This window comes from Asparagus officinalis, unplaced genomic scaffold (assembly GCF_001876935.1).
Source record: "Asparagus officinalis unplaced genomic scaffold, Aspof.V1 AsparagusV1_Un490, whole genome shotgun sequence".
Classification (NCBI taxonomy): Eukaryota; Viridiplantae; Streptophyta; class Magnoliopsida; order Asparagales; family Asparagaceae; genus Asparagus; species Asparagus officinalis.
In genome coordinates this window covers 46725-69277 of record NW_017972755.1, presented here as the reverse complement: position 1 = coordinate 69277, position 22553 = coordinate 46725, and the positions used below count along the sequence as shown (strand labels likewise).

The following is a 22553-nucleotide window of genomic DNA, read 5'->3' as shown; positions in this document are numbered from 1 at the left end:
AATGAACAAGCGTGTCAGGATGGCGTCGTTTGCCACTACATCTCTAGTCTGAGACTTGAAGTAGTAGATATGCTGATTTGGCGATCCTGTGCCATCGAAAGGTTGCAATGTTGGAGCTTTAAACTTCGGTGGGTATGGAGCTATATCCCACTCAGCAGGGTAAGGCCTCACCACTCCTTCTTCGCGGAGCTCACTTCTGTTGACGATTGCATTGAGACGAGCTTCCACTTCATCCATTTTAGTGGACTGAGGATGCAGTTCTTTTTCCACCTCCTTCTCACCTTCAGAAGAGGATTCAAGGTTGTGAGTCTCACGATCTGAATGTTCGTGTACTTTTTGCTTTTCCTTTGATGTTGTCTTCCGGGAAGACTCAGGTTTTTGGCCTTTTTCTGCCAGAACTTGGGCCAACATGTCCTTCAATTGGAGAAGTGTCTCCTGTTGCGCCTGGAGCATGACGTGATGTTCGTAAACTCTTTTGGCTATATCTTCGGGGTTTCCCGCCATGTAAACAGATACCTCTTGTGCTCCGACCGAGCTCGAAGATTGAGATTCTGCTATTGCCGAATGCTCATCACTTGTGGTAATCCCTTTGACTAACTTTTGATAGTTAACCGGGCGAATAGCTCCTGTCCGAGTCCGGGTATGCTGATATACTCCTTCGAACTGGTCACAAATTTCCCTAACAGTTGGGGAATGACTTCTTTGTGACTCATCAGAATCGGAATGCGAGGCTCTTCCTCTGCCGATCATGTTGATAGTAACCTCGGGATAGTCGATTTCAGAGGTCTTCTTCTGGCGACGTTGTCGTTTGGGAGGTCTAGCAACATTCGTCAACCTATTAAACACCGATTGCCTAGGCGTCGATGAGCAACAGCTACATTCGGAGAGGATAGCGGATATGAGCCGCTCACATTGGCATGAATGAGCCACTTGCTGTGTTGGCCTTCCTCTTGACAGTAATTCACGCAAGTCGGAGACCTGGGAAAGATTTCGTGAAGGTGGGGATGGAACCCCCTGCCCTTGGATGGGTTGGGCATGAATCTTAAATCCATGCTGTCCCTTTTGAACCTGACGGACCGTGTCATGTTCTTGAGAAGAAACACGAGAGTCGCGTTTAGGTTTATAAACACGAGGCCGAGGCCTGTGTTTGACTGATAGACTAGATCCTTGTGGATCTTGTCCTGATTGAACGCACACTTGTGGTGTGCGTTTTGATGTTGGAACAGACCCCTGCGGGTCTTGTTTTGATTGAACGCACACTTTAGGTGTGCGTTTTGATAATGAAACAGACCCCTGAGGGTCGTTCTTTGTTTGAACGCACACTTGTGATGTGCGTTTGGTTGATGACCCAGACCTCTGAGGGTCGGGTTTTGATTGAACGCACGCCTGTGGTGTGCGTTTAGATGATTGAACAGACCCCTGGGGGTCTTGTTTTGGATGAACGCACCCTTGTGGTGTGCGTTTGGCTGTTTGAACAGACCCTTGAGGGTCTTGTTTTGACTGAACGCACGGCTGTGGCGTGCGTTTGAATGGTTAAACGTGCCTTTGGAGGTCACGTTTTGGGACGCACTCTTGAAGTGTGCGTTTATGTTGAACAACGCGCCACTGAGGGTCGCGTTTGAGTTGGATAACCCGAGGCTCATAGTCGGGTTCATTGCCATGAAGTGTGCGTTCTGGAGCAGAAACGCACAGTTCAGGCAAAGGCTCAGAAACGCAGTCTTTGCGTTGGGCAGTAGCTCGGCTATTCCGCAAATATGCTCGCAACATGCACATAATGAGCAAAAAGGAACACAAGTCAAATATGCCTTAAGAAGGGGAAAAAAACCAAACTGTTGGGATCACCGTGAGATATCTCACAGAATAACAAACACAATAATATTGCTGGAGTCAGTTGTGAAGGAAGAGACTTAACATGAAGGAATAATAACATATTGACTAATAGAGAACATTGACATCAATCACAAGAGAGTGTGTGGAAAGTCACATGAAAGGGCGAAGCAATAGACAAATATAGCCAGCAGGCAGCAGCTCTTGAATGAAAATAATAGAGTGTGAACTTTCACCCCTCCTCCAAACTGATACCAGACATCCTACCAATAGAAATTTATGATTACAGAAAATAATATCTGCTGACATGATGACAGCAACATATTAGTGGGAAAATCTTACTAATATAGCAGAGAAGAGGTGGGCACGAAAAGATAATCAGCAGAATATACGTAGAAAATAGAGCAATATAATAGTCATTTAAAAGACACAGAACCAGGAAATGTTATATATCCACCAGATAGAGAAGTATAGGTCAATAAAGGAAAAGTATCAAAGAACCTAAACTACTATGACATAAAGAATCCTTGCACTAGAATCTCCCAAAGCATGGTAGCTGAGAGATGATATTGAACTGACCCAATATGGAAGGCAAGGAAGACCACAGGACTTATAAAGTTACCTTCCAAGTACAAAGAAGAAACTAAAAGAATAGGACATTTGTAAAAAGGACACTACGAGATAAAGCGAAGACAACTCGACTGGACATTCAATACAGCTGCCAGATTAAGTCGCCAAGATAAATGCCTGAATCATATTTTCTGCTGCACGCTTCTGCTCAGGGTTTCCAGATATCCGTGCAATGCGCTCGTGTCGTGATGATTTTGAATCAACAAGTTCTACGTCAGCTCCGGACAACTGCATCAATCACAGGCAAGGAAAGTATGGTCAAGACAGAAATCGTGAAGTGTCACAGAACTATTCACCTATATACTTAGTTTTAAAACAGAAAAAAGAACATTGCAAAATGGTTAGGTTGCTCCGGACAACTGCATCAATCACAGGCAAGGAAAGTATGGTCAAGACAGAAATCGTGAAGTGTCACAGAACTATTCACCCATATAATTTGTTTTAAAACAGAAAGAAGAACATTGCAAAATGGTTTGGTTTTGTGAATAAACTAGCGGAAAATTGCTACCCACAAATTAATATATAGTTTCTGTCAATCAGTGAGAATTACTATTACTATCAAATTTCTCATAGTGTACAATCCAGTACAAATGACCAGGCAGTAAAATGTTGATAAAAGTGAGATCATGTAAACCACAGTTATTATGCGTTCAAGAAAGATCATGCAACATTTCTTTTTATTTTTGTTTGTCTGTTGCAGTCATGTTAAATCCTGAATTTGTTTCCTCTTGGTTTATAATGAAGTCTGCTATCTCCCCATGTTTTAGCAAAGAATAACCAGTAACATGGTACCATCAGAATCTATATTACATGTACACCAGTACAGGTACTGGTATGGGCGTGGCTATGGGTCACGGCGAATTGTAAAAGGTAGGGTAGATGGACACGGCTACACACACACATACATATATATTGAAATTAACAGTTTACGTGAGATTGATAATAATTTTTTATTCACGTGTTATGAGAATCAAAATTCCCATGACATTTTTATGTTTCTTTTATTATGTAGATTATAAATTGGAAACTACTCATGTTTGAACAAGATACCCAAAAAACCTTTAAAATCATAGTTCTGAACTGGGTATGGATTGAAATGAACCAGTCCATTAAGTTTCAGGAAGTTAGCGTGAAGTGTAGGATAAACGTCCAAAAACTGTATGATGAATTTTTAAATGAAAACATGTATTACATAACTAAATACACGTTTGAAACATAAGCGTATATTCAAGGAGTGTCCAAGGAGCGACGATGTTCGATACAGGTACGATACATGATAGAAGTGTCCAAGGAGTGTCGGTGCCTGATGCATACATACATGATAGAAGTCCCAAGAGTGTCCGAGGAGTGTTGTTGTCCAGTACGTATCAGATATGAGCACTGTTTTAAATATCAGCCGATAATCGATATTATCGGCCGAGTTATCGGATTTGGGAGCTCTCCGATAGGATAACTTGGATTTTTAATCGGTTATCGTTTTTGGCAAGTTATCGGGGAGTTATCGGCGTTATCGGTACTTATCGGCCGATAAGTAAGGTTTTTTTATCGGGATTATCGGCCGATAAGTAAGGCTATGCAATCGAATGGTTTCATCGTGCGGTCAAGATGCAAGTTTTGCTTTCTACAATTGGTTAGTGATTCTAAACATGATGATTTATATTTTGGTATGTTTATATTTCATTAAGCATGGTTAGATTATATTTTTTAGTTATTATATTATATATATACACCATCTAGTATATCACTCCGATAAATACTACTTATCCCCGATATATCCCCGATTTCCGCTATCCGATAAGAATTTTGGTCGTCCGATAAATTCCCGATAACCAATATTTAAAACCTTGCTGCTGAGGAACGCACAGGTTGTGTGCGTTTTGAATTTGAGAAACGCAGAAGTGAATTTCTGCGTTTGAGAGAGGTTGTTGACTTGTAACCTCGTCCATTATAACATTGCAAAGGCTATTGCTTATTGATCTTTGCCTGTTATAGGATATGAGAGTCGTCAGATTGTAACTCTCATTGTTGGTTGCGAAGACCACTGAATAGAGTTTTCATCAGCTGTCGGAAGTGTCGTCGAATTATAACTCTTCTCGATCTGTGTGGAAAGCGAAAGCTATTTGATTGTAGCTTTCGTTGTTGGAATTTGACGGGAATCAACATCCATAGTGTTTTTAGATGAATATTTGCCCACAGCTCTCTACCAAGCAACTCACCAGCTAAGTCTAACCTTTTATTTCTAAAATCATTACACTGCTCATCAGCATCTCTAATAGTCGCTAATATAGTATTAGTCATGCTGTTGTCGCAGCCATCAAGATCAATCATCTCAGAAATGAGGTCGTGTTTGTAACGATTGTAATGATTAGAAAGTCGTCTGATCGTGACTTCTATTGTCGGGGCTTGATAGGGATTAGCTATCCGTATCGTGACTTCTATTGTCGGGGCTTGATAGGGATTAGCTATCCGTTGTGATTTTTAGACAGCCTACAGGCCCCCCCTGTCCCCCGCTCACAATTATCCATCTCGTACATCATTTGATAAACCTCAAATTTTGGACGAACACCAGAAAAACCTCACGAATTCCACCAGAGAGATATCCAGGCCAAACCAGGCCAAACCAGCTGCGTCGCTATACCGCGACTGCCTACGTACCCTCCACCGGGATCAAGCTAACCGTAGTTCTGTAATTATTCTCCAACATAGTCTCCACCTTACCTCCATCATCGCCCCGAAGGGCCATGCCCTCTTGGACATATCAACACGGGCTGATATGAAGCAAGTCCAAGCAATGCTGGAACTTGCTGCTTGTCACCACCTTGGTTAACATGTCTGCGGGATTCTCATTCGTATGCACCTTCATGAGAGAAATATCTCCTTCCTCTATGACATCCCGCACAAAATGATATCTGACGTCGATATGCTTGGTACGGGCATGGTGAACTTGATTCTTCGCCAAGTGAATCGCACTTTGACTGTCGCACCACAAGTTCACGTTTTCCTGCTCGATCCCCAAGTGGTCTAGAAGACCCCATAGCCACAATGCTTCCTTCACTCCCTCCGCCATAGCCATGTACTCGGCCTCTGTTGTAGAAAGTGCCACTGTAGCCTGCAACATCGATTGCCAACTAACTGAAGCTCCATGTATCCTGAATACATACCCAGTAGTAGATCGTCGTCTATCTAGATCGCTCGCATAATCTGAATCCACATACCCGTCGACCTGACATGTATCTCCATCAAAACACAGACCCGTATCCGCGGTACCTTTCAAGTACCTCAGGACCCATTTCACCGCTTCCCAATACGCCTTTTCCGGATTCGTCATGAACCTGCTGACCACACTAACCGCCTGTGAAATATCAGGGCGTGTACACACCATGACGTACATCAAATTGCCAACTGCACTAGCATAAGGAACACGCTCCATGTGTGTCTTATCTTCCGCTGTAGTGGGAGATTGTTTACCAGAGAGCCTGAAGTGTGGAGCCAATGAAGTCACCACCGACTTTGCACTTTGCATCCCGAACCTCGCGATCACCCCTGAAGTGTGGAGCCAATGAAGTCACCACCGACTTTGCACTTTGCATCCCGAACCTCGCGATCACCCGTTCTATGTAGCCCTTCTGACTTAAGAACTATCGCCGATTCGCCCGCTCTCTTCTAATCTTCATACCCAGTATTTTCTTTGCAGTGCCTATGTCCTTCATCTCGAACTCATTGCTAAGTTGAGATTTCAGCTTATCTATCTCCACCTTGTTTTTCGATGCAATAAGCATGTCATCCACATACAACAAGAGATAGATATAATCACCTCCACGAAGCTTCCGAATGTAAACACAACAATCATAGTCGCTTCGGGAAAACCCATGCTTCAGCATGAAGGAGTCAAAACACTTGTACCACTGCCAAGGAGATTGCTTCAATCCATAGAGTGACTTTCTCAAGCGGCATACATGATGCTCCTTATCCTCAACCTTGTAGCCCTCAGGTTAATGCATATAGATCTCTTCATCTAAGTCTCCGTGCAAGAAGACTGTCTTGACATCGAGTTGTTCCAGCTCAAGATTACCATGAGCAACAATACTCAATAGCACCCGAATAGAAGTGTGTTTTACCACCGGAGAAAACATCTCATTGTAATCCACACCCTCTCTTTGTGCAAACCCCTTAGCCACTAGCCTTGCCTTGTACCTCGTTCCACCGAGCTCTGAAGGATCTTCTTTTCTTTTATACAGCCACTTACAACCTATAGCTTTCTTTCCTATGGGCAATGAGACCACCTCCCATGTTTGGTTCTTCCGGAGAGATTCTATCTCCTCCTCCATCGCAGCCAACCAACTCTCACTATTCTTGTCTCGAATAGCTTCCTTGAAGGAGATCGGCTCATCTTCCTCCACCGAGAGTGCGAACTCAATCAAATTAACATGCCCATAGTGCTTCAGGGGTTGATCAACCCCCAGCTTCTGTACCTGCTTGTATACTCGCCTTGGCCTAGTGGAAGCTAAGCTATCCTCGAGCTGCTGTTGTTATAGTGCCTGTGTATTCTCCTCCTGCTCAAGTTCATCATCTACCTGATTTTCCACTTGAACATGACTAGAACCTGGTTGGTCTTTAGGTTCTATCTCAATAACCTGGGACTTAGAAGTCCCAACAGTCTCAACACCACCATCTTTGGGCACCCTAGCAATCATGGACTTCGAATCTTCTGTACACCAAAGGCGGTAGCCTTTTACGCCTTTTGCATACCCCAAGAAAATTACCTTCTTGGCCCTCACGTCAAGCTTTCCCTCGTTGACGTGATAGTAGGCGGTACATCCGAAAATCCGGAGCCTCTTATAATCTGCATGTTCCCCTGACCACACCCGATAGGGTGTATCACCGTCCAATGTCGAATGTGGAGATCGATTCACTATATAGCAAGCTGTAGCAATCGATTCTGCCCACCATTCTTTGCCAAAACCAGCATATGATCGCATACTCACTGCTTTCTCCCGCAGTGTTCGGTTCAGTCTTTCCGCGGCCCCATTCTGCTGTGGTGTAGATCTAACTGTCCAGTGTCTAGCAATGCCCTCCTGATCACAGAACTCCTTGAAGGCACCATTTGTGTACTTTGTACCGTTGTCAGATCTCAGCGTCTTCAATTTCTTCCCTGTCCTGTTCTCAACCATCGCCTTCCACTTCTTGAATGTCTCAAATATCTCATTCTTATGCTTCAGAAAATAAATCCAAGCATACCTAGAATGATCATCTATGAATGAGACAAAATATCTGGAACCACCCTTGAAAGTTGTCAAAGCCGGACCCCAAACATCCGTGTGCACATAATCTAGTATCCCTCTGCTCTTGTGATTGCTTCTCAGGAATTGAACCCTATGCGCCTTTCCATACGCACAGTCCTCGCAAAAATCCATGCAAGCTTCTTCAGATTCTTCAGCAAATCATCCTTACCAAGCAGATCCAGACCCTTCTCTGACATGTGCCCAAGCTGCCTATGCCATAACCGTGTGTGCTCACATGGGTCTCCACCACTTCCTTCAGCTCCAACTGCTGCATCTCCCGTCACCGTCGTACCCGAGAGAGTATATAGATTACCGTGACGAACACCCTTCATCACTGTTAAGGAACCCCGAACAACCCTCTTCATTCCGTTCTCTGTTACAATCTTACAACCCCCGGAGTCCAAAGCTCTGACTGAGATGAGATTCTTCCGCAAGCCGGGAACGTGTCGTACGTCCGTCAGGGTTCGAACCACTCCATCATGCATCTTGATTTTGATATCACCTAGCCCCACCGTTTTACAAGCATGGTTATTCCCCATCAATACGGTTCCACCATCAATGCTCCTGTAGGTAGTAAACCACTTCCTGTTTGGATACATGTGGTAAGAGCAACCAGAATCAAGAATCCACTTCTCGGAGGTATCCTCTCCATCCGTGACGACATAACATTCCTTATCGTTCCTATCCTTTGAAGCATAGCTCGCCTCTTCTTTGCCTTCTCGTCTTTCAGTCTTGCTGTTGTTCTTTTTCTCACCTACTCTCTTGTTAGGACAATCGACCTTAAAATGCCCAACTTCACCGCATTTGAAACACGCTCGTCCCGCAAGAGGTCTCGATTTAGATCTAGACTTTTCTCCATTGCTTTTTCCTCGCTCATTGCCTCTTCCTCTGGCAAACAGTCCCTACGCTTGTTCTTTGTTACCACCAGTGGCCATATCACTAGTTGTAATTTTTCGAAGATCATCCGCTAGAAGTACCGTTCTAGTCTCATCCATCGACAAAGTATCACCCATAAGCATCAGTGTTTACACCAGGTTCTCATAAGACTTTGGCAGCGATAGAAGTAGTAGAAGCGCCTGATCCTCGTCTTCCACTGTCACCTCAATGTCTTTCAAATCTGATATGATCATATCGAACTTGTTGATGTACTCCCGGATTGACGAGCCCTCCTCCATCTTGCAAGTATACAATTTGGATTTTAAATAGATCCGGTTCGTTAGACTCTTCGTCATGAAGGTGCTTTCTAACTTCAACCACACGCCCGCAGCCGTTTCCTCCCCGTCCACCAAGAAAGCTATATCCCTTTCAAGGCAAAGGATAATCGACGCTCGTGCTTCCAGATCCAGCTCCTCCCAATCCTCATCAGACATATTTTTGTGCTTCTCTCTTCAAGCCAAAGCCTTGTGCAACTTTTGCGAAATCAGCGAATTTTTCATCTGCATCCTCCAATAGGAAAAATCATTTTTCCCATTGAATTTTTCAATCTCGTACTTTTCAATTTTATTTATTTTACTTGTAGAAGCCATTACCCGCTTGAATTATGTAAATCCGCTTCTCTCAGGAATTTTTAACAATTACTTGTGTTTTACCACACAATATTCAACCACCACATCAGATCAGAAATTTTACCACCTCCAGTCTGAATAAGGGCTCTGATACCAATTGTTGGGCGCAGGGTCACGCCCACCGCCGCGGAAGCGATATGTCCTAAGAGAGAGCCCTGACTTTTGTTTTCACAAAAGTACAAGTCAAACTCGATATCTGTGTTTCGCGAAGGAAACCCAGACTCAGTAGCGAAATATCTCAGCGAAGTGAGATATCCACTCTTTCTCTCATCAGTGCAAGGACTGAACTATCGAGGGCACCTGCAAGTAAAACAAATAGTTATGACAATACAAAGACGAGATTTACGTGGTTCGGCAAACTAGCCTACGTCCACGGGAGGGGGTTTTCACTATGAGGAGAATACCGAACTTATTACAAGTTTTCTCTCAACTCACTCTCTTTTTCTTTATAACCTCACTTAACCCACAAATGATTTTTCCCACTAATTTTCCCCCACTAATTTTTCCCCACACAAAACTCCTCCACAACCACTTCTATTTATAGGAAACCAAGGGGAGGGGGAGCTGAAGAATTTGGCGGGAGCAAACGGCGGGAAACGAACGCGCGCGCGGGAAAGAAAAAAAAATCGCGCGGGGGAGCTTTCGTGCGCGCGCGGGAGAAACAGACGGGCAGGGGGGCTTCTCGTGGGCAGACCCACGTGGGTGGGCCCCCCCTATCCCCCGCTCACATTAGGGTTTGGAAGAAATGGAAACTAGACTTTTGTCTATACGTGGAGACCACGGGATTAACATGATCTATCTATGACATTGGGGGAGTCTTAGCATCTACTCGCTAAAGGTATTTAGAAATGTGTTAAAAAATGTAAAGGAGATGTTTCATTCTCTATTATCTTCCTTGCAGTAGAAGGAAGACTCTATAGGCATCAATAACCCATATGATGCCCAAAAGTTAGGGGCGTTAAGTGACATTTTTAAAGTTCAAGGGCTCATCTTAAAAGGGGCAAAAACATTATGTTAAATTTTACACCAGTATTTAATATTTTACATAAAAGTCAATATCTCATTTCTGCTATCTCAGGTTGATAGATTTGGAGATTCTAAACCTCGTTGTTGATTAACTTTGAGCTGTCTGGCTTAAATTGGTGAATTCTTTTGTGAAGGCTTTTAACCTATTATTTAAAATCTTAACCTCGTGTTCCCGGTACACCCAAAGCCCTAATTTAAGTTTAACTTCTTTATTATTTAAAGTCTTAAACCTGTGTTTCTGATACACCTAAAGGCCAAAGGTGGTTCCACAACTCACTCTATCCAGCCCATCTGAATATAATCCTCATAACTATTTCTAACTACATCTTAAACGTTCCATGTAATTCAGTTGATTTCTAACAAGGTACATGCCATTCGCTGGAAAATTTTACAATAACTTCTATTGTCATCTCACACCAACACAAATTCAGGCAGCTACGCTCTTTATACAAATTCCAGGCGATTCCTCAAAACCATCCTCTTCTCAAACACATCAATGGCATGTGCATGCGTGCACACGCAACTGCATAAGCATGCATACACACACTAACAAGTTATAGAAACAACAAATGTGGAGCATTAACCCAGGAATCCATTATCTACCTATTGTATGTCTCCCATGACCACTATAGCACAGATCAACCTATCTATTTGATCAAGGGCTTATCCAAAAACAACTTACCCCCAGTTGACCAGTATATGATTAAAAACGGGGGTAGTTGCTAATTCAGTGAAAGCCAAGTATATACTGCAAAACTGTTTTTCTTCAAAAAACTTGAACCAGACTCGATAACTCGAATATTTAAGATTTGCTAGCTTGTTTAAAAATAGCATTAACAAATGTTATTATTCATTTTCTATCTTATCATAATGCGATATTTTCTATGTGAAGCTAGTAAAGGAGTAGCTATGGTATTTTATTAGCTGTTAAGACTAAGGAAAGTTAATTGTTTTTCTCTTAAATTCATATTTGTAGGTGGGGTGGGCCTCTTTCACAAATTTGGTTGGATCAACAACTAGCCTTACAAAAACTCATATTATCTCGTATGATGGAGCTCGGAATGACTCCTGGTACAGATTATTTCCTATTGCACATAAACAGTCTTCATGAACTTTTGTTACATACTGATGTATATCTACAATAATATGAGATAATTGATTAAAGTAATTGGTTTCTCATACATTGCTTAATATAGTGAATATCAACACTAACCTATGAAATAATTTCTCTACTACAAATAAAGTTATATAACTTAGAATCATGACTTAGCATTGTAATTTCACCCAAGGATCAAATTAGACTCAAGTAACCTTTAATTAAAGCATACAAACAAGAAACAAAATAAATAACAATTTTTACCCAAAAGTTTCTTTGTATTTCTTTCTCCAGGCAATCATCTTTCTTTCTATTTGTTTGACCATTTCTTTTTCCCAATCTGTTGATTGCTGCTAGGATGATGGGCTTACAGTTCAGTTTCATCCCCTGCAACGTCCTCTCCACAAACCGTAGTGTCCAGCAGATGCTCGTTTTGCATATTATTTCTTATTAGATCCTGAAATTAGACCTACAAACAGAAAAAATATATTACATATTACTTTGTTCTTGATTAAATAACTAATATTCAATAAGGGGCAGAAACCACTGCATCAACTTATGAAAGACCTTCAATGAGGGAATTAGTACTAAGCCACTTCTTGTATCAACTTATTTTTTTAACTTGACCTTTAAATTCTGTTTAACATCAATAGGCATCATAGTTCTTAAACAGAATTATTCTTTGACCACCCGAAGCTTTTCTAATACATTAATTAGGTGTGCAAGTGGCTGGGAGTTGTATTGGCTGCCAATGGTTTGCCCATAGTTTGAAACTTAAAACACTAATACAACATTGAGCGACTTTTGAGTCCACATGATCCAGAAAGGGAAGTTCTAATCATTATCTCAGGTCTAACTTATCAACCATGGATTAACCTTTCACTTTACCATATATTGTCTGAACTCATACTAGAATATGACGCAAACCCCAACAAACATAAAATGTTGCTTGTAATCAGGTTAGTCTAATTTGCACCGTACACTCCAGTCTCCAGTTACTCGTTTCGATCAAAAATTTCATCCCATATTTCTAGTTATTTGCTCTGGACAAGAGACACTAATCGAATCTTCACCCCTCTGCACAAGCACAACATATACACTACACTTGTATTTTCACATGTATCATGTAGCATTATACCACATTTTAAGTCCTGTAAAGCTTATCTCTGCAGTCATGTTAGAAAGTCACTTTACTGAAAAGATCAAGGCTATAGGTGTGTGTGTTAAAAAATGAATTAGCAAGCAACTCATAACATGCTTATTTCCGTGAAGGCTGTTAATGTTGTCTGGATTTGCATAACCTAAAACCTACTACTATCATCAGCACCAACAACTACTAGACCTATGTTTCTTGGTTATTTGAATCTAATTTCGCATTCAACTATGTTAATGGTCGTTTCCTCAATTAAACTAATAAAAAAAGATATTATTTTCTCTAGTCTCCATTCATTAACCAGAATACAAACAGCTGATGCATTATTCATCTCTATTTCACATGCCTAAACCTTCTCAATCCATATTTCCTTATTTTGAACCTCAGTTGAACGTATCTCTATCTTGACAAAGATATACTCACTTCTTGTTGGACAATATAGTGTTCTTCCTTGTTCATCCCAAGATTCTTACTTTAACCATGTAGCTATGCCTTTCTTTCATAGTTCTTTAATCCGTGAACATGGCCGGTAGAGTTATCCTGTAAAATATCCTCTTTGATTTTCATTGTTTTCTATGATCAAATGGTACTTTAGAATCACTTATCTTTAACCGTTCCAGTTTTACTTTGTATAGTACTGTTCTTAGTCATGAAGAGTGATTGATCCCACGTAGCGATGATTAGTGCCATGTATTTCATAATCATCAATATGCACTACAATCTCATTTTTCTCTTGAAGTTATGCTAAAGTTATAGTCTACACGTGAAAGTGAAAATGCAATTGAATAGTATCAAGTTTGGCAGGCTATTACAGTAGTCTAGGTGTTACGGGAATTTCACTCTTTCTCAACATGTAACTTCTGTACCGTGCACCAAATTTGATATTGTAATAGTCAATCGAATTGTATATGTATGTGTGTGTACACACACATGCACACACACTAGGTGGGATGCACGTATGTTGCACGTGGTTAAATACTTTGATTATTTCTTCTCGGTTAATGTCTTTATAGCAGTGGGCATGGGCCGGTTTGAACCATGTCGGGCGGGTTACCATAGGTCGAACCGGCCCGCCCGACATGGTTCAAGACCTGACCCGACTGATGCCGGAACGGGCCCGACCGGTTTGAACCATAGGTCGAACCGGCCCGCCCGACATGGTTCAAGACCTGACCCGACTGATGTTGGGCCGAGCCCGACCTGACCCATATTATCACTGGTTCATGGGCCGGGTTGGGTTTTGTTCTAAACCTGGGACTAAAGCCGTTGGCCCGACCCATGCTGGCCCGACACTCTATACCCATGGTATTGTTCTTTTTTTTTTCTTTTAAAAGTTGTAACTTATATTTAAACTAATGGTGTGTTTGGGAGATGACTAAGGGAAGAGAAGGAAGGGAAAATTTTTCCCTTCCTTCCCTTCTCATTCTTTACCCCCAATTTGAGGGGGAAGATTTTAGTTTAATTTTCCCCCTCATTCCCCTCTACTTTTCTAAATGGCACTCCCAAACAAAGGTAAATCAAAGTTTCCCTTCCCCTTCCCCTTCCCTTCTCTACCCTCCATCCAAACAAGCTATAAAAAAAAGTTATTGCTTTTCGTGGATAAAGCACTTTTGCTGAATTTCGAACCACGTATATCTGCGTGTTTATGATGTTTTTCTCTGAGATGTTCATCTTTGTGCGACACACACACACATGGGGGATCACACCATATCCCCATGCACTCCTCAACCCATATGAATGTAGTCCCCCATTTGAATGAGCGGAGAAGATTATGCCACCTCCCTACCAAGCATAAAATTTGTGCTTGGTACCAAGTATACCCATTTTTCTCATATATATATATATATCATTTTAAATAAAGAGTTTTTATAGCAAAAAATAAAATAAATATAATTTTATAAATATAAATACAAGTATAATCCACATAGAAAATTGAAAAAAATATTTCAAAAGAAAACGACCCGTGGGTTGAGTTATGCATGAACCAAACTAAAAGTACCCTAGAGGGGGAGAATAGGGTAATTGCTAATCTAATCCGATTATGATGCAAAACTAAAACTTATAAAGTAATTATCCTAACAATATGATATAAAATGAAATGTGCAAGGATAAGCAAGAGACAATAGGCGATGTAAACAACAAGCACAAGATATAAAGAGAAATAGGACGCCAAAACACAATCGCAAACACAAGATATGATCATAGAGTTCGGTCAACCCTCGATCTACTTCTCCGCTCCTCACCTCGAGGAGATCTTCACTATATCTCAAAATCTACACAAACGGTTTTCAAAGATCACTGATAACTTTTATAATACACACGATGTCAATCATACAAGCCACACTCCTCTAAGTGTTGGCCTACCCGTGTTAACTTCCTCAAGCTCCCTAGGCTTTACAACCAACCCACTTCTCTTGGAATTGACTCCGATCTCTCCCAAGCACTCTTCTAAGTGTTCTTGTGTATTACAATGTGTTTAACAATAAGTGCGGATAAGAGTTTTGTTCTCTAAACAAGTGAGAACGAAATATAAAGCTCTCTCAACGAATTACTATCACCACCCAATTATACTAGATGTGGAATACTAAAGCTCAAGTGGGTGTGTGTATAAACAATGAGTAAAACAAAATCAAACTCAAAACAATTTGGCATAAATATATGAGAATCAAAATATTAATTAGCTAGAGGAAGAGTTTAGAGAACTTCTACAAAACAAAGAGAGTTAGAGAATTAAGGATGAACGCCTCAAATACGAAATTGAGATCTTTCTCTTTGTGAAACTCTTTTCACATAAACAAACACATTTAAACTTTCTCAAAACTCTTGAAACAAACTGGCAAAAACTCTGTTATACTTCCATAGTCATTTCACAAATAAGTCTTGAGGGCTATAAATAGCCTCTCAACCAAAACAAAACAAAACAGCCAAAAACTAACCGTTACCAGAAAAAGAGCAGATCAATCGACTGGTTGATTTTTTCGGTCGACTGATCAACTAGCCGTTATAGTAACGAAACATGTTTTAGTCGAATGGTCAATGTATCGGTCGACTGAAGACACTGTTCGATTGACTGACTCTATTGGCCGGTCGACTGATCGACTGACAAAACTAATGCTGTAAAAACTATTTTTGGCAAGTCGACTAAAAAGTTTCATCGGTCAACTGAAAAGACTGTTCGGTCGACTGATCCAAGCATTCGGTCGACTGAAAAACTGATACAGCAGATACTTGAATTTTACTGAAAAGTTGATTTTCTAAATTCGATTTAAAATAGCAAAACAATTCCAAAAATAATAAAACTTAGGGAAACATTTATACATATAAAAATGAATATGTTAGAAGAGGAATTTCTAAAATAGCATTTCCCATTTGTGAAAACTCATTATTTTGCAAAACGGTTAAAAATACGAGTTAGTTGAACACTTGATTTTGATGAAACTATTTCAAACAAGTTTTGAGATACTTTTAAATGGATTAATAGACTTTAGAAAAGATGTAAAACAATATCATTAAATCAATAATCCAAAAACACGATATATTCCGAAAAAGTTATATAATACAATAAACCGAAATAATGTGTACGTGTATGATTTGGGCTTTAAGTATAAACACATAAAGTAAAAACCCAAAGCACTATACCCAGGCAAATAATCTTCGTTAATCTCGATCTTGGTAGCGGGGATGAAGCGATAATGTGTCTTTGACTTGAATGACATCATACTTCATTCCGATTTCCTCCAACCTCAATGAATATCATTGTTAACGTTCAAGTCCAACCAACCTCCAACCAGACGCTTGTCTAGGATACCTAGCAAGCAAACACAAATACTAGGAGACGGTGTTAGGAATTGTTTGTTAATCATTAAAAACAGATTAGACAATAGGTTCATAAACATAAGACCTAACACAAACTAGACGGGGTTAGGTCTAGCCCTAGATTTGGGTCAAAGAGGCAGAATCGACCCACTAAGGCTTGCCTAGGCCCGATTTTGAAACGGCCAGGCCAGTTCACGAGTTCGACGTGGCCTGGCCCACGCCCAACCCTGTCTGTTCAACATGATTCTAAATGATGTACACAATTCATGTGATGACATACATACTTTAAAAATAGTACCCGCATTAGAAACTTTTGACTTGCAATCCTAGATAAATGCATTTAGCAAAGAAAAAATAATGAAAAAAAACCTTCACTAACGATTCAAAACAATGCTTAATTTAGTGAGTTATCAGGATGTTTTTCAAGACGAGCAATACAAGAGGGCAATCTGTTCTTCTGAACTGGATGACAAAATAATTTTCCAATATCAATTTATAAGATGCAATACTAATTGTAGATGTGTAAACAAATTTGAGAGCACCAATTTATTAGAGCAAATAAACTAAATAAAATGTAAAATATATGTGGTGAAGAGAAATATGGGAGAAGTAAGAAATGATTTCCCCCCCTCCTATGGCTTTGCTCATACATTCATGAGTAGATGAAGACAAGTATATATGCTTATACAAAGCGTTTCATGATAACGCAAATTCTAAAAGATAGTTGAAACAAACTTCTATAAACCAATCCCTAAACATAAGAACTACTCTAGGGATGAATCGAACAAACTCCTAACTGAAACAAACTCTTAAAAGATAAAGATAAGCTTCTTACATCACAATGTAATTTATCCTATTAAAGATATTCTATTAATTAGGATTGGATTACATAACTGAAACAAACTCTTAAAGATAAAGATAAGCTTCTTGCATCACAATGTAATTTATCCTATTAAAGATATTCTATTAATTAGGATTGAATTACAATGTAATATTAAAAAAGGTTAAGGGTAATATTGACCATCGAAAGATTTACCCACACTTTTAAAGGTAGTGTGATATATAATAAAGGTAGAATAAACTTAAGTTGATTGAGGGCTCTATCCTTCAACTTTTTTATCCATTAGATTGTTTTGAAATTCGTGTTGGCATGTGATACACGTCAACACACGCATCTCAAAGATAATCTTGACGTGTATCATATACCAACATGAATCTTAAATCAAATCTAATGGATAAAAAAGTTGATGGACAAGTGCGCCTGCCCACTTAAGTTTACAAAAGTTTTACTCTCTCTCTCTGTTGATGGACAAGTGCTCATGCCCACTTAAGTTTACGAGAGCTTTACTCTCTCTCTCTCTCTCATATGTGTGTGTGCACGCGCATGCCTGTGTACTGCCAATATACATAATCAACAATTATTGTGCTCTGTATTTATCTACTATTTACTAGTACTACTATTGATATGATTGTACCATTGGTAATTCTTGTTTAACTTGTTGTGTTCAATTGAATTTCAGTGCTACCATCTTTCTCTGGGAATGTTCCAGCTGCATTTAAGAAAATATATCCCTCAGCCAACATAACCCGACTTGGTGATTGGTATGTTGTCTTTCACTTTTTATGAACAGTTTTCACTGATAACGATAGATTTTTCATACTCTGTAATTTTTTCTCTCTCTGAATTTTCAGTTAATGATTTATTGCTATAACCTTCTAGGGTTCCATGCGAATACAGTTATAGTTCTTTTTGTGTTCTCCATTATAGTTCGAAGCACTGGTCATTTGTTTTCTGCCTCTTCATCTGTATTATTAAAAGCATGCCAATCTTTAGAAATAAAGGTTGGTAGTAAAAATTCTTCCTTTTTCTTTTCAACCTTTTGGTTGTCTAGTATTCTGGTATGTCATATCACTATTAGATTCAAACACACTATTTTCCTTGGGGAAAAACTCGAATGTTTGCTTTTTCTGCTATAAACAGAGAAGGTAACATTTACTTGAATGCTATTGTTACAGTGCCTTCTGGCATGTCATGTTTGTGCGATAATACATAGTAGCGTAGCATTTTTTGAATAGTAGCACAATACCTTTTCAATTGACTTTCAGGACTGAAACTATCAGAAGCCTATAACATGATCTGGGAACAAATGATTGAGAAGGGTTATATATATTATGAGGTGGCTGGTCCACCTTTCTTCTTCAGAAATTTGATTTTGAAAATCCTTCAGGAGCTTATTGGAATATCTCCATAGGGCACTACAAAAGCATAATGAGTTCATTTGCTTTTGACTGTTGCTTCTCCAGGGAGATTTAGAATTTCAACAGAATTGAATGTTGCTTCTCCAGAGAGATTTAGAATTTCAACATAATTCAATCGTAGAACAAGGAATAAACAAAACTGACATCTCTTGGAGAGGGGGAAAAAAGAAAAAAGAAAAAGAAAAGAAGTCTGTCGGCATCTATGAGTGGCTCCACTGCAGGATATTTGATGCCTAATACACTTGTTCAAGTGATAACCATAGAAAAATTGCCAAACAACTATGCTATAAATGAGTAATGGAGCAAATCCAATAAATTGCTTGCTTGCTTGGGTAAATGAAGACCTTTGATGATGGTTATGGTAACTTGGTCCTTACTTCAATGGTGCATTCCAGGTTGAATGGGATACTTACTAAGAAACACATGAGGCTTTTCTGCTTATATATTGTCGTAAAAAGGCTAGAATGTTATTGATTAATTTCACATTTTTTTTGTTCCATGACTTCTAAGGGGAAGTGAATCACATATTGCACATGAGTGTTAAACTTTTATTGCCTATGGTTGGTGCTTATGTAGCAAGGACATTAATATTCTATTTAAAACAGTATCTATGTAGCCCATTTATTGGGCATGATACTCTTGCTATGTCTAATGCTATATGCTTTATTGTTAGGAGTTTATATGATAATGCACTTTGTCTTTGTTTTCTTGTTATGGGTTTGAATTTTGTAGTTAAAGGATTAGTCAATGAGTAATGCTAATATGCTTCACACAATGACTTCATTTAGGAACACAGTAAATGGTAATCCACGGTGGTGTTGTACATTTCTTCTTGATCCAGCTGATCCTTTATTTGTTAAACTCGGCGAGGCATTTATCAAGCAGCAGATAAAAGGTTTGCATCCTGTACTGCTTCTGAACTTTAAGACATTTATTTAGTTTTATCCGCTCAGGGGTCATGAAGGTTGAGGAATTAGTGGACATCACGTGCTACACTGAACATAGTTAGAAGACATTGTCGAACCAGCCAAATTCTCCTTACTGAATCCATGTACAAATTTCTATCCATCATATCAAACATTAGCATATTCTAGAGTAAGAAATTTAATTAAAGTCATAAATATAAACTAATCATGCTCTTGATTTTCTAGATATACATCCAATCTCTTTAAATTTGATCAAGGGCCTATCTACCAGTAGGTCGGGATGAACCTACATGACTCCACATTCGGGAGTGGTATAAGGAACCATACCCTTCTCCTTTCGCTGATGAGGATCGAGGTTCATAATCTTGGTCTCTGCTTGAGGAATTGGCTTCACACCGTCCTGAACTTAAACTTCTGCGAAGTCTCTAAACTGCAACGAGACCATGTTCGCCGATACCTTCTTCTGATCCGTCTGAAGAGTCATAACACCTGCATCCAACAAAGCTTGAATTTTATCTTTCAAAATATAACATGCCTTGGTCGGGTGGTGCACCATCCTGTGGTACATGTAGTAATTGGGATCATCGGTCCTCGAGACTTCTTCAGGTCGCCTCAAATCGGGGAACTTAATCTTATTCATCTTTATCAAAGACTTGAAGATCGAGACGATGTTCTCATCTTTAAAATCATATTTCTTCTGAAAGCGATTATCAGAAAAATTACCTTTCTGTTTTGCAGAGGACTTAGGAGAAGGGTTAGCGTCCACCGCCAAAGTGTCTTTCCCTTTTGCTTGCTTTTGAGGGTTGAAGTTGCCTTTATTCGCTCCTTTTTTGGGGTGAGACTCATGACGTTCTTCTGCCTCTATCCTTTTGAGCATATTCTCGACCTGCTCTCCCTGCCACACCAAGTCCTTCCACGAACGGGCTTCCACAAGGCCTATCTTGGATAATATGCTGATAGAAAGGTTGTTGCGGTACATCTCCACAAGGGTAGCCTCAGAGACTTAATCGTGTGAATGCAACAATCGATTTCTGAATCTTTTGACAAAGTCACTAACAGACTCTGTCTTCTTCTGTTTTTCGGCCAACAATGTAGCTATGGACACCTCAGTGTCATCATCAAAGAAACAAGCTAGGAAGAGCTTTTCTAAATCCCTCTAACTTTTGATTAACCCAGGCTCGAGTCTGCGAAACCACTGAAAAGCTACCCCTTTTAGGATACGGATAAATAGTCTAGTCATAATAGGATAATTACCCATTATGTGTCCAGTCTGTGCCTGAAAATAATAGATATGCTGGGTTCGAGAACCTTTACCATCGAATTGTACTAAATTTGAACTTTGGGGGATATGGAACGGTATCCCACTTGGCTGGATAAGGTCTAGCTACCCCCGGGTCCTTGAAATTTTCTTGGAGCTTCAATGCGTCAAGTTGCTTCTAAAAATCATCCAATTTTTGGTCCCGTATTTTCGTACGAGGATTGGATTCAGCTTCAGATGATTCAGAATGAACCCTAACGACATTTTCCTCTTCATCGTCTTCATCATTGTCATGCCGACGACCGTTCTCTCCCTCGGCATGTGAAGGTCGCCTAGGTTTTGATCCTAAGGCTTGAGGAGGAACCTTCTTCTTCTTTCTTTCTCCCTGAGGAGTTTCTCTACCATTACCTCAAAGCGTCTGATAGACTCCTATTGTTGACGAATGATTGATTGTTGTTCTTCCATCTGCCTCGTCAGGTCCTCACTTCCAGTTATGTGAGCACTTGTTTACTTTGATCGGTGTTGGAAGGCTGAGAGCTTACAATAGCTGAGTTCTCAGGTTCTTCATCAGTCTCATCTGTGATGCCCGCTAGTCGTCGGTAATCAAACGGGATCACCACACCAGTACGAGTATGAGTGTGCTGATATACTCCCTGTCATTCGATAAGTATTTCACCTAACCCTGGGGAGTATTCCGGATCAGAAAATTCGGAAGAATCAGCCGAGGTTTTGCTCTTGTCCTTGCTGACCATGTTAATCGTCACCTCAATGTGGCGATTCTTAGGTGTTTGTTTCTTAGGACGAAAGCGTCTTCTTCTCGATGATGAGATCGTTGACGACTCAGTCAACCATTCAAAGACTGAAGATTTACATGCCGACTCCCCACATGGGCATTGGGAAAGTACTGCATAAATAATCTTCTCACATCAGCAATGAGATTGTATCTGATTCATGCTACGTTTGCGTGTGAGATAATCACGGAGGTCGACGGTGGGACTACCCCCAGCTGACTTCATCGACTTAGCTTTACCCGAGCGAGACCCTCTAAATGATAGAGGTTGACGAACTTGGGCAATTGGACGAACTTCGTCATTCATGTGTTTATAACGAGGTTCGTTGATAGAACAAGCTTGGCGCATTCGCCTTCTCGGTTCGTTCTTAATCTGAGGTTCACTCTCTTGATGAACCTCGGAGTGAACCACTTGCTGAATTGATTGAACCTCACTTTATGGATGAGGTTCGTTCTCTAAGCCTACTCGGGTACAGGGACGAGCTCCGTCATTTGACGTTCCTCGGCCACTTGACCCTCGTCAGACTTGTTGACCTTGGGCTGATCAGCTCTCGGTCGATAGTGGAAACCGTCTAGTAAGACCAAGGCTCGATTCCTATGACGAGCTTGATTCTGGCGCTAATGTTGTTACGCACGTCTCGAAAGTGGACGTACAGAAACTCTCACTTTAGCCGAAGCTGGGCGAAGTTCATTATCAGAAGTCAAGGTTTGGCTAGCCGAAACCGAAGTTCGGCTAGGTTGTTTAACAACCCATTTCTTAGCCTGACGACTAGTTGTTGGAGCCTCCTCTTTGAGGGGCATACACTTTTCCTTAAGGCCAACTCGAGTTGAATCATTAGAAGCCACTTGGGTTGAAGCCTCATAAGAGTCTCGACGGCACTTTCGTGTCTTGGTGGGACTGGACTTACCAGAGGAGGTGGACTCC

The 22553-nt window shown here is 40.4% G+C and overlaps 1 protein-coding gene across 3 annotated transcripts in view; it reads left to right on the top strand.

The window, feature by feature from the left end:
* LOC109827880 (alpha-N-acetylglucosaminidase) overlaps positions 1–22553 on the top strand; it is a 75325-nt gene that overhangs the window by 28128 nt on the left and 24644 nt on the right. For all 3 annotated transcript variants that reach the window (XM_020394902.1, XM_020394900.1, XM_020394901.1), the window contains exons 6-8: positions 11307–11401; positions 17916–17997; positions 19443–19549. In XM_020394902.1, the coding sequence (XP_020250491.1) occupies positions 11307–11401; positions 17916–17997; positions 19443–19549 (284 nt within the window). The remainder of the gene's footprint in view (positions 1–11306; positions 11402–17915; positions 17998–19442; positions 19550–22553) is intronic.